The sequence below is a fragment of the Melitaea cinxia genome, chromosome 20, assembly GCF_905220565.1.
Source record: "Melitaea cinxia chromosome 20, ilMelCinx1.1, whole genome shotgun sequence".
NCBI lineage: Eukaryota > Metazoa > Arthropoda > Insecta > Lepidoptera > Nymphalidae > Melitaea > Melitaea cinxia.
The window spans coordinates 14,633,736-14,648,685 of record NC_059413.1 but is presented as its reverse complement, the minus strand read 5'-3'; the positions used below and the strand labels follow the sequence as shown (position 1 = coordinate 14,648,685).

The following is a 14,950-nucleotide window of genomic DNA, read 5'->3' as shown; positions in this document are numbered from 1 at the left end:
TTAGCATTTACCTTGAAGTACTTTATTAATGTATCTGTATGGAATTTTATTTAAAAAAAAAATATTTTTATTGTGTCTATATGCTATTTGATATTTAATATTTTTTTTGCTAAATAATATAATAGTTGTAAATAAAATAATAAATTCAATTAATGTTATTGTTTTTGAAATGAAAATTCTTTAGAAACGTTGTGATTTGAAACTCGATTAAATGAAAATACGTTATATAAAGAAACAAACACAAAAATATATAGGATGAAGTCGACGAGAGAATGGGATAGACACACAGATACACATTCCACAGTATTTTATATTCTCGGTGGAAAACATTTCTCGTAGGCTACTTTTTAGAAGTTTCACTTTTCATCATTCATCATCATCATTTCAGCCTATACAGTCCACTGCTGGACATAGGCCTCCACAAGTTCTCCCCAAAAATGGCGTGAACTCATGTGTGTTGCTCATATTCACCACGCTGGGCAGGCGGGTTGGTGACCGCAGGGCTGGCTTTTTCACTTTTGCCGTGTGTGAATTGCACACACACTTTTTTTAATTATATTTTAACAAGAGTTTTTTCGACTCGCGCTTATTTTGTACTTGCTACTACTCATGGTCATAGTGTGTTGTATTAAAAACTTAACCTACGATAAAAAGGTTTTTTAAAGGATATTCAAGTTACCGTTGCGTACCTTACCCTCCCTAGATCCTCCCCAGGAACTTTGGCCACGTTACTCATCACAAGAACACAACACTACTTCAGAGCAATGTTATTTAGCTGTGATCTTCTGTAAGTTGGAGGTACTTCCCCAGACGGACTGCTCCAGACTTTGATCAGGATATTTCCTTCTGTATTCCTGCCTCAATAAAATAATACAAAGGCACCACCAACTCGTTTTAATGTTTTTTACATGCTAAGGGACCTAAAACATGAGATATTTCATACTGATATTCTGTAAAATAACTTTCTACAGTATATTCGCCAAAATATTTACAAACATCTCATTAAATGATTCTTAAACTTTATAGCTAACCGTTACCTGATGAGCTGGTCGCTGATTGAGAACTGGAAGAGGCTGACGGCGACGTATGAAAAGGGGGACCCCAGATACGAGCCTCTCACGCCAGTGCATGGATTAAAGTAACAATACTTAATACAATATCATGGATATATATTTACCAAGGCGACAAACAAGATGGTAAGCGATCACCGTAGCTTATAAACACCTGCAACACCAGAAGCATTGCAAGCGCATTGCCGACCCTACCTTCGACCCTCACCAGGCTCTGGCATCCTTACTCAGCATAGGAATACAACACTATTTGAGAGCAGAATGATTTGGCTGTGATTTTCTGCAAGGTTGAGGTACATCCCTAGTCGGACTGCTGTAAATGTTCACCAGGATGTTTCCTGCTATTCCCTACTTCAAAAAATCATCGTTATGATAAACGAGTACTAGATATGGGCCTCTAGATATGGGCCTCTACAATGGCACGCCATTAAACTCTGACTGAGCTTAATTATAAATCCGTTGTAAACAATGTGTATTCTTAATTTCGCACAATATACTTGAAGTCACCAAACTTGACCCTGAGTCACTAATAACTATAATATGAGATAATATGAGTTACTAATAACTATAATATGAGATAATATGAGTATGTATGATAATATGAGATAATATGAGTTACCAATAACTATAATATTTTGTTTCAGAGCTATAACACTTATTTTAGTGATGTTAGCACACTCAGTCATAGCTCACCACATGACTTACATACACAATCCGCGCTTCCTAGAAGAAGTGAGTATTACATAAGACATTATCTATACATATAATAAAATGGTAGGAAAGTTAAACTGTAAATTGAATATTTTTTTAAAAGAATACTTGGGGTGTGATCTACAATCGACACCGAAGTCAAAAATATAGTTTTTAGAATTTTCGTCTGTTTGTCTGTTTGTCTGTATGTATGTCCGGGATAAACTCAAAAACTACTGCATGGATTTACTTCAAATTTTGCACAAATATTATCAACAAGTCGGGTCAACATAATAGGCTACATATTATCACGCTATCACTTACGGGGAACGAGCAGTGAACCTTTATTTCTTCAACGCATTCTGTAACAAAAATAAAGACATTCTGTAGTATATTTAGTATCAGCATTGCACCCGTGCGAAGCCGGGCGGGTCGCTAGTTACATTATTATTATATATTACATAATATAATAATAATAAATATGATATAAAGTATAACAATAAAATAATAAATTTACTAACTATTTCTGCTTACTAAAGAAACAAAAAATAAGCGTCAAATTTTAGGTCGATTTTTATTCTACTTGAAAGCGGTATTGTACAGCTGAGATCTTCTTGTGTAAACTGAAACCTGCAGTTTATATGGATTTCTGTCAAATATTAATAATTAAACATTAATAATAATGACAATAATAATTGGGATAAGGCCTGCGATCATCATTACAGCCTATACAGTCCACTGCTGGACATAGGCCTCCACAAGTTTACGTCAAAAATAACGTGAACTCATGTGTTTTGCCCATAGTCACCACGCTGGGCAGGCGGGTTGGTGACCGCAGTACTGGCTTTGTCGCACCGAAGACGCTGCTGCCCGTCTTCGGCCTGTGTATTTCAAAGCCAGCAGTTGGATGGTTATCCCGCCATCGGTCGGCTTCTTAAGTTCCAAGGTGGTTGTGGAACCTTGTTATCCCTTAGTCGCCTCTTACGACACCCACGGGAAGAGAGGGGGTGGCTAAATTCTTTAGTGCCGTAGCCACACAGCACCTGGCCTCCACGAGGCCTGCGATATAAAAAAAAATAAGATAAGGCGCAATGTAATAAAAAAAGAAAAAAAAATAACAATATTTAAAAAAAAATCTGTCTTTTGCATGTAAGATATAAATTAAGTTAGCATATCTTTGGTCGGTGGACTCACGTCTGCATTAGGGACACTAAGATAGAATAATTAGTTCTCTTAATGTAAGCTGCAGAAGTGTACCAAGTAAACGATCACTAACAAAAATAAAAATCGGAATAACAAAAGCATGAGCATTATAAGCCTGTGGACATAACTTTATATATAAAAAAAAAATCAGACAGGTAAAATATTTTTAACAAGTAAGTCAGACAAATAAGCAGTGAATCCCACAGAAAAATATACATCCGTTGTCAACGGTTCTGCACAACGGCACCTCTGTGGTCCAGACCTTCATCATTCTGTCCTCGTTCCTGCTGGGTTACAACGTGCTACACTCGCTGGAGACCGATCCCAAGAAGAAAGTGAACTTCCGGCTCTGGTTCACCATGGTAGTTCACAGAATCGCAAGGTAATATGTTCTCTAGTCACGTTAAAATTTTTCAAATTCTTTGTTTTGAGGATGGAGCTCAGTAAAATTAAGGTTTAATTGATTTTGTAGGAGTCTAGAGTGATTAAGTCTATTATAAGCATAGATTACTGTTATTTTTCATCATCATCATTACAGCCCATACAGTCCACTGCTGGACATAGGCCTCCACAAGTTTACGCCAAAAATAGCGTGAACTCGTGTGTTTTGCCCATAGTCACCACGCTGGGCAGGCGGGTTGGTGACCGTTTTTTTGTTAATTGTTACTATTTGTTAATTATTATTATTTATGGCAAACATTTGTATTGGCCATACAGGTGTTTGCCGTGGTCTGTGTGTTTGTGCAGTCCTTGTGGGTCTCCCCACCGTGCCTCGGAGAGCACGTTAAGTCGTCGGTCCCGGTTGTTATCAAGTACACCTGATAGCAATCGTTACTCATAGTATATATCCGCCAATCCGCATTGGAGCAGCGTGGTGGATTAAGCTCTGACCCTTCCCCTACATGACGAAAGAGGCCTATGCCCAGCAGTGGAATATTGCAGGCTGAAGCGAGTTATTAACGTGACGGTGTCGCTGTCCAGGATCCTGCCCTTGAACGTGTTCGTGGTGGGGCTGAGCGCCACGTGGTGGCGCTTCGCCAGCGCGGGACCGCTGTGGGCGCTCGTGCGCGCGGAGAGCGCGCGCTGCCGCCGCAAGTGGTGGGCGCACGCGCTCTTCGTCAACAACCTCGTGGAGCCCGACGACCGCTGCCTCGTGCAGAGCTGGTGAGCTTACCCTGATGTGACTCTGTACTAACTTAGGTGCAGCTAGCTGGTGTCCTCGATGATCGCTGCCTCGTGCAGAGCTGATAAGCTCTACCCCTTTTTTTTTACGTGGGGAAAATCCATCATGGATACCCTCCGGCGCAGGGCGCCAGAGGGTTATGTCAGACTCCTACTGACTAAAAAACCACCACGTGTGAGCAGTCGTCCGCCTGGGTGGGGCGAGAGGGGTCGCGCTAGCATTCACCACCTTGGTAAGCTCTACCCCTAATATGACCCTATACTAGCTTAGGTGCAGCTAGCTGGTGTCCCTGATGATCGTTGCCTCGTGTAGAGCTGGTGAGCTTACCCTGATGTGACCCTATCTTTTAAGTTACTAAGTCATTTTTTTAACTTATATTTTTTTCATTTTCTACGCCATTTTCTACATCTCTTTTAACGTAATGACCTAGTATAAACTATTAAAATTTTTAAAAAAGATGGTATTAGAAAAATACGGATACATTTTAAATACATAGAGATCAACGTAATTTCAAACATTTATCAAAAACCACAACTACCTTTATAACAACTTCTTGACGTCAAAGACTGGGAAATATATTTAAAAAAAAAAACAAAAACGTAAAAAACCAAAAGGCTAAGGACTCGTCTATTAGTCACGTGATCTTTTTAGCAATTTTTGAACCCCCCACCACCACCACCACCACACATCGCGCAAATCGCGTGTCCAACGAAAAATAAACACACGTGCTTTTTTTTGTGTCACTAGGTCGGCAAACAAGCGTACAGCTCACGAAATGGTAAGCGATTACCGTAGCTTATAGACGCCTGCAACACCAGAAGCATCGCAAGCGCGTTACCGACCCAATCCCCAATTCCCTCAGGAGCTCTGGTCACTTTACTCACCAACAGGAACACAATACTGCTTGAAAACAGTATTATTTAGCTGTGGTCTTCTGTAAGGCCGAGGTACTACCCCAGTCAGGCTGCTCCATATTTTGAGCAGGAAATTCCTGCTGTGCCCTACCTTAGTTAATCTCAATGTAGTTTTCTTCATATAGTAGTTCCTTTCTTTTTTTGGACCCCTCCCCCTTTTCAAACCTCACGTGATTATTTAAAGACTCCTACTAGTTAAAATTCGTATCCGCTGTAACATTGGTATGCTGGTCCCTAGGTTTCTGGCAGTTGACATGCAGCTATACATTCTGATGTCACTGGTTCTGGTGCTGCTGGCGCGGCGGAAGCACGCGGTCAAGATCTTGGCTGGTCTGTTCGTCGCCACTGTTGTCGCCAACTTCTTCATCGCCTACTACCTGGACCTGAAGTCTATACTCTTCATTGCGTATCCTGAGTGAGTATAAGACAACTATAAGGCAGAATATAAGGCACGTGCTTTTTGAAGCTTCTTTTGACATCTTAGAAAAAAATGATGAGGGTAAATTTTTACGATGCACTCACACAAAAACCAACACCCTTAAGATAGCTAGTCAACGAAGAAGTTAGCAACGCGAAGTTAGCTAGCCAATGAAGTATAACTTCTTACGTTCTTCTTTCTTCGCGTTGATGCTTCCTGCACCGTTTGTATCGTAATATTTTATTGCCTATTCTTTGCTTATCATTTCAGATAAATTGGTATTCTACAGTAGAACTAAAACCTATAACCCTCATAATATCTGTGTAGATTTTCAATTTAAACACATATTTCTGAATTAGGACACAGATTTGTGTGTGTGTAAGTGTATGTCATACATGTAAAGACACTCTTTATTCAATCTATTTTATTATAATGCTTATATTTTGTACACTCAATAATCACAGTAATATCAAACTTTTGACTAGCCTGTTGGCACAGTTTGTAGTGTCCCTGCTTTCTGCTCCTCGGGTTGCGGGTTCAATTCTATAGTTCGATTCAGTAGTACTTGTTTTTATATATTTACTAGCTGTGCCCGCGGCTTCGCCCGCGTTGAAATCAGTTTGTCACAAAGTTTTCCCGGCAAACGTCCAGTGAAACTCTCATCAAATTCGGCTTAGCCGTTCTGTAAACCTTCCTCTTGAAGCCCTCTCTCCATTGGTTGGAAACCGCATGAAAATCCGTTCAGTAGATTTTAAAGGGAATCGATCACATACGCTTTTGGGAATTTTGTTTTATAATACACTAACTGGTGCCCGCGACTACCTCCACGTGGTTATGAAGATATTACTATTAAGATGCTTAACGCAAATTATTTTCTTATTTCAGTCACTTGAAATGCTTATCACTCTGAGTAACTTTTTCAAAGGCACAATTTAGTATTATTTAATAGTTATTTTTATAAAACCTCTCTATACACCACATTTTTAGTTTTATTTTCAGGCTGCAGTATAAATAGCCTTTCAGGCGAACTTATAGCTGCTGTATATGTTTCATACAAACTATCAACCCCAATTAAACCCCTTTAGCGGTGGAATATCGCAAAATCCGTTCTTAGCGGACGTCTACTAACTATAATCTACCTCCCTGCCAAATTTCATCTTTGTCCATCTTGGATGGATGGACCATCCAGCGGTTTTTGAGTTCTCGTGATGAGTGAGTCAGTAACCTTTCTCTTTTATATATATAGATTAAGATGTATTATTTGGACACTTCCTCGCCATCTATAGAGCATACATTTTAAATTTCAAATCTCTTACCTTAATGACATAGGACTTTCATACAAACTTCCAACCTCCGTTTTATCCCCTTAAGGGTCGAGTTTCGTAAAATCCGTTCTCAGCGGATGTTGACGCCCTATAAGAAACATACTTGCCAAATTTCAAGTTTGTGCTGTTATAGCTTCGGAGATTTCGTGATGAGTGAGTCAACTTACCATACCCCGTTATAACCCTAAAAGGTAGTTGATTTCTAAAGATGCATTATTTGAACACCTTCTCACTATATGTAGATCATACATTTTAAATTTCAAGTCTCTTACTTCAAAAACATAGGACTTTCATACAAACTTCCAACCCCCGTTTTACCCCCTTAGGGGTCGAGTTTCGTAAAATCCGTTCTTAGCGGATGCCTACGTCTTATAAGGAGCCTACCTGCCAAATTTCAAGTTTGTAGGTGTTATACTTTCGGAGATTTCGTGATGAGTGAGTGACCTTTCGCTTTTATATAGGTATAGATAGATAGATATAGGTATAGATTATAGAATTTTATATATAATAAACAAAAGACTAAATTATTCAAATTATAGTTCTAAGATTTAAGTTGTTCCAGCTGTTCGATATTCTTTACAACAATACATTCAGAGCCATCCGTTTCCCTTAAAAATACACGTCCATTCTTTATCCATACGTATTTGTAATTTAATAATAAGTTTTTTACTGTTATTCTAGCAAAAGCATGAATTTTTTTTAGTTCAGGCGTCAAGTGGTCCATGACGTAGATTTGTCTTTTCTCACCAGCTATACCAGCATGACTTATGTTTAACTTATCCTCTTTATTTATTTTTATTGAGTTTAATTACTCCAGCCAAAAATGTGTCTCGAATACACGGGCTTGCAAACTTTACGATCACGGAACGTGGGCGGCCATTTGCTGGATTTGTTTTGGCAATCCTGGTACATCTGTGAATATCAGTGTCCGATATATTATTGCCTATTATTTTTCCTATTTGTAAAATAGTATTTGGCAAGTTTTCGGATTTATGCTCTGGTATACATTGAATTTCCAAATTACTTATTCTTGCGTGCTGTTCCATTAGAGTTAGGCGGCTATTGAGATCAACTACTGTCGATTTCAATTTTACATTTTCTTCCTCCAGTGCTTTGACCACAGTTAGCTTTTGTTGAATTTTATTTTTTAAGTCTTCATGTTGATTATTAATAAAGTTTACAGCATCCTTAATCTCACACATTTCTTTACATTTTAATTTCCATTATTTTGTCAAATTTACATTCTATTTTAATCAAAAGTGTGTCCATTTCTTCCTTGACTAGCTGTTTTAAATTTTCAAGGGTAAAATATTCATGTACCTGTGATGTTGGCTGTACTGAAGGCTATGGTCGCCTATGCCTGATGTTAGAAGATGGACTATCGTTGATAATGGTAGTTCCACGTTATTGTGTTGCTATTATCACCTTTTGGTTTCTTAGAGCAGCAAGAGGGACAAGACCATTTAGTCTTATACTCTGGTGGTAGGTCATTAATTTTTTTGTAAGACGTGTTGATACATTCTATGTGATATCGCAGGCCACATGTACGGCATTTAATTATCTTTGTTGTTGAGATGTCGTTCCCAAGCCCAAATTGTCAGTCTCATGTACAGAGTCTATAATCTATAATATACTAGCTGACCTGGCGAACTTCGTATCACCTTATTTTTTTCTGAAATATAGTAATAACATAATATATCAAAATAAAATATAGCCTATCTTTTAAGTTGGATCAAACTGCACACGGTGTGCAAATTTGAATAAAATCGGTTAAGTAGTTTAAGAGTCCATTGAGGACAAACATTGTGACACGAGATTTATATATATTAAGACTAGCTGTGCCCGCGGCTTCGCCCGCGTTGAAATCAGTGTTTCACAAAGTTTTACCAGCAAACTTCCAGTGAAACTTTCATCAAAATCGGCTTAGTCATTCCGTAAACCTTCCTCTTGAAGCACTGTCTCCACTGGTGAAACCGCATGAAAATCCGTTCAGTAGATTTTGAGGGAATCGACCACATACGCTTTTGGGGACTTTGTTTTATGATACACTAACTGTTGCCCGCGACTACGTTCGCGTGGTTATGAAGATATGCATTACTGTTAAGATGTTTAACGCAAACTTTTTTTTATTTCAGTCACTTGAAATGCTTATCACACTGAGTAACTTTTTAAAAGGCACAATTTAGTATAATTTAACAGTTATTTTTATAAAACCTCTCTATACACCACGCTTAGCTTAGTTTTATTTTCAGGCTGCAGTATAAATAACCTATCAGGCGAACTTATAGCTGCTGTTTATGTTTCGTACAAACTATAATCCCCAATTAAACCCTCTTAGCGGTGGAATATCGCAAAATCCGTTCTTGGCGGACGTCTATTTACTATAATCTACCTACCTACCAAATTTCATCTTTGTCCATCCTGGATTGATTAAAAACCACTGGATGGTCCCAGCGGTTTTTGAGTTCTCGTGATGAGTCAGTCAGTGACCTTTCTCTTTTATATATATATAGACTACGATACATTATTTGAACACCTTCTCATCATTTATAGAGTATACATTTTAAATATCGAGCATCTTACTTCAAAAACATAGAACTTTCATACAAACTTCCAACCCCCGTTTTACCCCTCTAGGGGTCGAGTTTCGTAAAATTCGTTCTTAGCGGATATCTACGCTCTATAAAAAACCTACCTGCCAAATTTCAAGTTTGTAGCTGTTATAGTTTCGGAGATTTCGTGATGAGTGAGTCATCCTACCATCCCCCGTTTTAACCCCAAAAGGGAGTTGATTTCTAAAGGTACGTTATTTGAACACCTCCTCACTATTTTTAGAGTACACAATCTAAATTTCAAGTATCTTACTTCAAAAACATAGGACTTTCATACAAACTACCAACCCCCGTTTTATCCCCTTAGGGGTCGAGTTTCGTAAAATCCGTTCTTTACAGATGTCTACACTCTATAAAGAAACTATCTGTCAAATTTCAAGTTTGTATCTGTTACAGTTTCGAAGATTTCGTGATGAGCGAGTCAACCTACCATCCCCCGTTTTAACCCCAAGAAGGGGTTGATTTCTAAAGGCACATAATTAAGACACCTTCTTACCATTTATAGAACATACATTTTAAATTTCAAGTCTCTTACTTCAAAAACATAGGACTTTCATACAAACTTCCAACCCCCGTTTTATCCCCTTAGGGATCGAATTTTGTAACATCCGTTCTTAGCAAATGTCTACGTCCTATAAGGAACCTACCTGCCAAATTTAAAGTTTATAGATGTTATAGTTTCGGAGATTTCGTGATGAGTAAGTCAACCTACCATCCCCCGTTTTAGCCCCAAAAGAGAGTTGATTTCTAACGATACATTATTTGAACGCCTCCTCACCATCTATAGAGCATACATTTTAAATTTCAAATCTCTTACTTCAAAAACATGGGACTCTCATACAAACTTCCAACCCCTATTTTACCCCCTTAGGGGTTGAGTTTCGTAAAATCCGTTCTTAGCGGATGTCTACTTCCTATAAAGAGCCTACGTGCCAAATTTCAAGTTTGTAGGTGTTATAGTTTCGGAGATTTCGTGATGAGTGAGTGACCTTTCGCTTTTATATATATTATAGATAACGTCTATCCGCGGCGACCAGTGCGCGCACACTAGCGCACGATCGTACAATTCTTCGAATCTAAATGTGTGCGTGTGTCCAAGTGCGCGCTCTGCTGCGGTGGCCAGGCCGCCAGTGCGCGCTTAGGCTTCTTTTTCTTTTAAAAACATATCAATTGGGATAGATATTACTTGAATCGAAAAAAAAAGTACTAAGTGCAGCGATCGTTGACAGGTACATCCGCGCGCAGTACTTTGGCGTGCCGTCGTTCAAGTGGCAGTACGCGGCGGCGTGGGGCAGCGCGCCCGCCGCCGCGCTCGGCCTGCTGCTCGCCGCGCTGCAGCGCCGCGCCGGCCACACGCTGCAGGGGAGCGCCGTACGTCTCATGTCGTATACCAGGTACCTCCGCGCGCAGTACGCTCGGCCTGCTGCTCGCCGCGCTGCAGCGCCGCGCCGGCCACACGCTGCAGGGGAGCGCCGTACGTCTCATGTCGTATACCAGGTACCTCCGCGCGCAGTACGCTCGGCCTGCTGCTCGCCGCGCTGCAGCGCCGCGCCGGCCACACGCTGCAGGGGAGCGCCGTACGTCTCATGTCGTATACCAGGTACCTCCGCGCGCAGTACGCTCGGCCTGCTGCTCGCCGCGCCGCCGGACACGCGCTGCAGGGGAGCGCCGTACGTCTCATGTCGTATACCAGGTACCTCCGCGCGCAGTACGCTCGGCCTGCTGCTCGCCGCGCCGCCGGACACGCGCTGCAGGGGAGCGCCGTACGTCTCATGTCGTATACCAGGTACCTCCGCGCGCAGTACGCTCGGCCTGCTGCTCGCCGCGCCGCCGGACACGCGCTGCAGGGGAGCGCCGTACGTCTCATGTCGTATACCAGGTACCTCCGCGCGCAGTACGCTCGGCCTGCTGCTCGCCGCGCTGCAGCGCCGCGCCGGACACGCGCTGCAGGGGAGCGCCGTACGTCTCATGTCGTATACCAGGTACCTCCGCGCGCAGTACGCTCGGCCTGCTGCTCGCCGCGCTGCAGCGCCGCGCCGGACACGCGCTGCAGGGGAGCGCCGTACGTCTTATGTCGTATACCAGGTACCTCCGCGCGCAGTACGCTCGGCCTGCTGCTCGCCACGCCGCCGGACACGCGCTGCAGGGGAGCGCCGTACGTCTCATGTCGTATACCAGGTACCTCCGCGCGCAGTACGCTCGGCCTGCTGCTCGCCGCGCTGCAGCGCCGCGCCGGACACGCGCTGCAGGGGAGCGCCGTACGTCTTATGTCGTATACCAGGTACCTCCGCGCGCAGTACGCTCGGCCTGCTGCTCGCCGCGCCGCCGGACACGCGCTGCAGGGGAGCGCCGTACGTCTCATGTCGTATACCAGGTACCTCCGCGCGCAGTACGCTCGGCCTGCTGCTCGCCGCGCTGCAGCGCCGCGCCGGCCACACGCTGCAGGGGAGCGCCGTACGTCTTATGTCGTATACCAGGTACCTCCGCGCGCAGTACGCTCGGCCTGCTGCTCGCCGCGCCGCCGGACACGCGCTGCAGGGGAGCGCCGTACGTCTCATGTCGTATACCAGGTACCTCCGCGCGCAGTACGCTCGGCCTGCTGCTCGCCGCGCTGCAGCGCCGCGCCGGCCACACGCTGCAGGGGAGCGCCGTACGTCTCATGTCGTATACCAGGTACCTCCGCGCGCAGTACGCTCGGCCTGCTGCTCGCCGCGCTGCAGCGCCGCGCCGGCCACACGCTGCAGGGGAGCGCCGTACGTCTCATGTCGTATACCAGGTACCTCCGCGCGCAGTACGCTCGGCCTGCTGCTCGCCGCGCTGCAGCGCCGCGCCGGCCACACGCTGCAGGGGAGCGCCGTACGTCTCATGTCGTATACCAGGTACCTCCGCGCGCAGTACGCTCGGCCTGCTGCTCGCCGCGCTGCAGCGCCGCGCCGGCCACACGCTGCAGGGGAGCGCCGTACGTCTCATGTCGTATACCAGGTACCTCCGCGCGCAGTACGCTCGGCCTGCTGCTCGCCGCGCCGCCGGACACGCGCTGCAGGGGAGCGCCGTACGTCTCATGTCGTATACCAGGTACCTCCGCGCGCAGTACGCTCGGCCTGCTGCTCGCCGCGCTGCAGCGCCGCGCCGGCCACACGCTGCAGGGGAGCGCCGTACGTCTCATGTCGTATACCAGGTACCTCCGCGCGCAGTACGCTCGGCCTGCTGCTCGCCGCGCCGCCGGACACGCGCTGCAGGGGAGCGCCGTACGTCTCATGTCGTATACCAGGTACCTCCGCGCGCAGTACGCTCGGCCTGCTGCTCGCCGCGCTGCAGCGCCGCGCCGGCCACACGCTGCAGGGGAGCGCCGTACGTCTCATGTCGTATACCAGGTACCTCCGCGCGCAGTACGCTCGGCCTGCTGCTCGCCGCGCTGCAGCGCCGCGCCGGCCACACGCTGCAGGGGAGCGCCGTACGTCTTATGTCGTATACCTACTCAGAGATAGATTTGTGTTTTTTTTTTTTTTTTAGCGATGCAAACAATATCAATAATACATTCATAAGAATGTATTATTGATATTGTTTGCATCGCTAAAAAAAAAACAACATACCACTTTTGGTGATGCGGTGGAATATGGTTTGTGGAGTTCCTCATCCACCCTCACAAAGGGAGGATCCTCCGAACAGACGGATGTTGTGTCTGGTGGGCTACTGCCCTACAGTTGTTGTCGGAATCTTGTATATATACTTAATCACTAGCCGCGCCGCCGGCCACACGGTGCAGAGGAGCACCGTACGTCTCACACCTCAGAAATCCTAACATAGAGATAGATTCAAAACAAAAAATAACAAAACTTTTAAGATATGTGTGATGTAGATTATCATTATTTTTTTAAGTAAAACTTCTTTACGCACGCTTGACCAGCCAAATCAGTACACCCAATAAAAAGTTGTCCGGATTTTCAAGGATTTCCCACGATTTCTCTGGGATCCCATCATCAGATCCTGGTTTCCTTATCATGGTACCACACCTGGGATATCTTCTTTCCGACAAAAACAAAGAATTATCAAATTCGGTTCATAAACGAAGAAGTGATCCCCGAACATACATAAAAAAAAATATATATATATATATTATATATACGGTTGAATTGAGATTGATCTATTTTTGAATTGATTTTCTTTTTTAAAGTCGGTTAATAAAACAGAAATTAATCGACTATGCTGCAGGTATTCCGCGTGTTCTACTGGCTGTCGGTACCGGCCAACCTGCTGTGGATCCTGGGCGGCTACTTCATCCGAGACTCGAACTCCAGGTTCACAGTGGCGCTGTACACTGCGCTGGACCGACCGGTGTTCTGCCTCTTAATGTCCGTCACTATGATCGGGCTATTCTTTAAAGTCGATCGTGAGTATAAAACTAACTGTCAATGTTAATTGCTAAAGTCCTTGGGTATACTTATACTATCGATATTTCAAAGAACTATTGGCTACGGTAGCCGCTTAGCATAAGTCTAATGGAATGCTTGACCAGGTGACGTGGTTTGGCAGTTTTTGGTGGTGGAAAAAAAATTTTCAATTGATTGGAATGATTGGGTTCGCTTCAGCCTGTAATATCCCACTACTGGGCGTAGGCCTATTTCCCCGTGTAGGAGAAGGATCAGAGCTTAATCCACCACGCTTGTCCAATACGCGTTGGCGGATATATTCCCTGCTATGAGTAACGATCACTATCAGGTGTACTTGATAACAACCGGGACCGACGGCTTAACGTGCTCTCCGAGGCACGGTGGGGAGACCCACAAGGACTGCACAAACACCCAGACCACGGCAAACACCTGTATGGCCAATACAAATGTGCGAGGATCGAACCCGCAATCGCCAGCGCAACAGGCACAATCCATAGCTGTGACCGTTGTACCAACGCAGTGGAATAATTGGATTGTATTATTGATTGACCTTTTTTTAATATATTTCGTAACCGTTAAATTTACACGTACTTTTTAAGACTCTTTCTTAGCTAAATAATAACATAAGTATAACAAATCTGATTGTAAACGGTTATTTAAAAAAAATTAAAATCGTCGTATACCCTAAACAGTTAGATACTTCAAATAAAAATGACCTAATAATATAAGTTGTCGATTTTTTTTTTCATTTTGACAAAATGGCGTCTGCTTGACGCTGTAGGGAATTTTGTTTATTGTCACTAAAAAGTGACAGTCGCGAGATAAATATGAATACTTATATGGACGTAAAAATCATCGAAATCTGTATCATAGAGCGATAAACACATTTCCCTCCCATGCGTCGCATAGTAAAACCTTGTCCAACACAAAGTATCCTCAGCACATAACAGAACGCCATTGTTATTCTATACATAAAAATTTCATAATATTTTTGTATTGTATAATTTCTCACGCAACAAAGGGACAAGGAAGATAAATCAGTAACTTTACGAAGGTCAGACAGACGACAGACAACATCGCATGATTTAATTACAAAACCTATAATTTCTAAATTGCCATCGCCGATCATCATCGAAATTGCTAG

At 43.6% G+C, this 14,950-nt stretch overlaps 1 protein-coding gene across 1 annotated transcript in view; it reads left to right on the top strand.

Annotated features, from left to right (window-relative positions):
- Positions 1-14,950, top strand: part of LOC123663308 — a 45,590-nt gene that overhangs the window by 14,576 nt on the left and 16,064 nt on the right. Inside the window, exons 4-11 of the mRNA XM_045597997.1 lie at positions 1,027-1,138; positions 1,715-1,802; positions 3,170-3,345; positions 3,945-4,127; positions 5,299-5,475; positions 10,645-11,397; positions 11,517-11,673; positions 13,628-13,805. Coding sequence (XP_045453953.1) covers positions 1,027-1,138; positions 1,715-1,802; positions 3,170-3,345; positions 3,945-4,127; positions 5,299-5,475; positions 10,645-11,397; positions 11,517-11,673; positions 13,628-13,805 — 1,824 coding nt within the window. The remainder of the gene's footprint in view (positions 1-1,026; positions 1,139-1,714; positions 1,803-3,169; positions 3,346-3,944; positions 4,128-5,298; positions 5,476-10,644; positions 11,398-11,516; positions 11,674-13,627; positions 13,806-14,950) is intronic.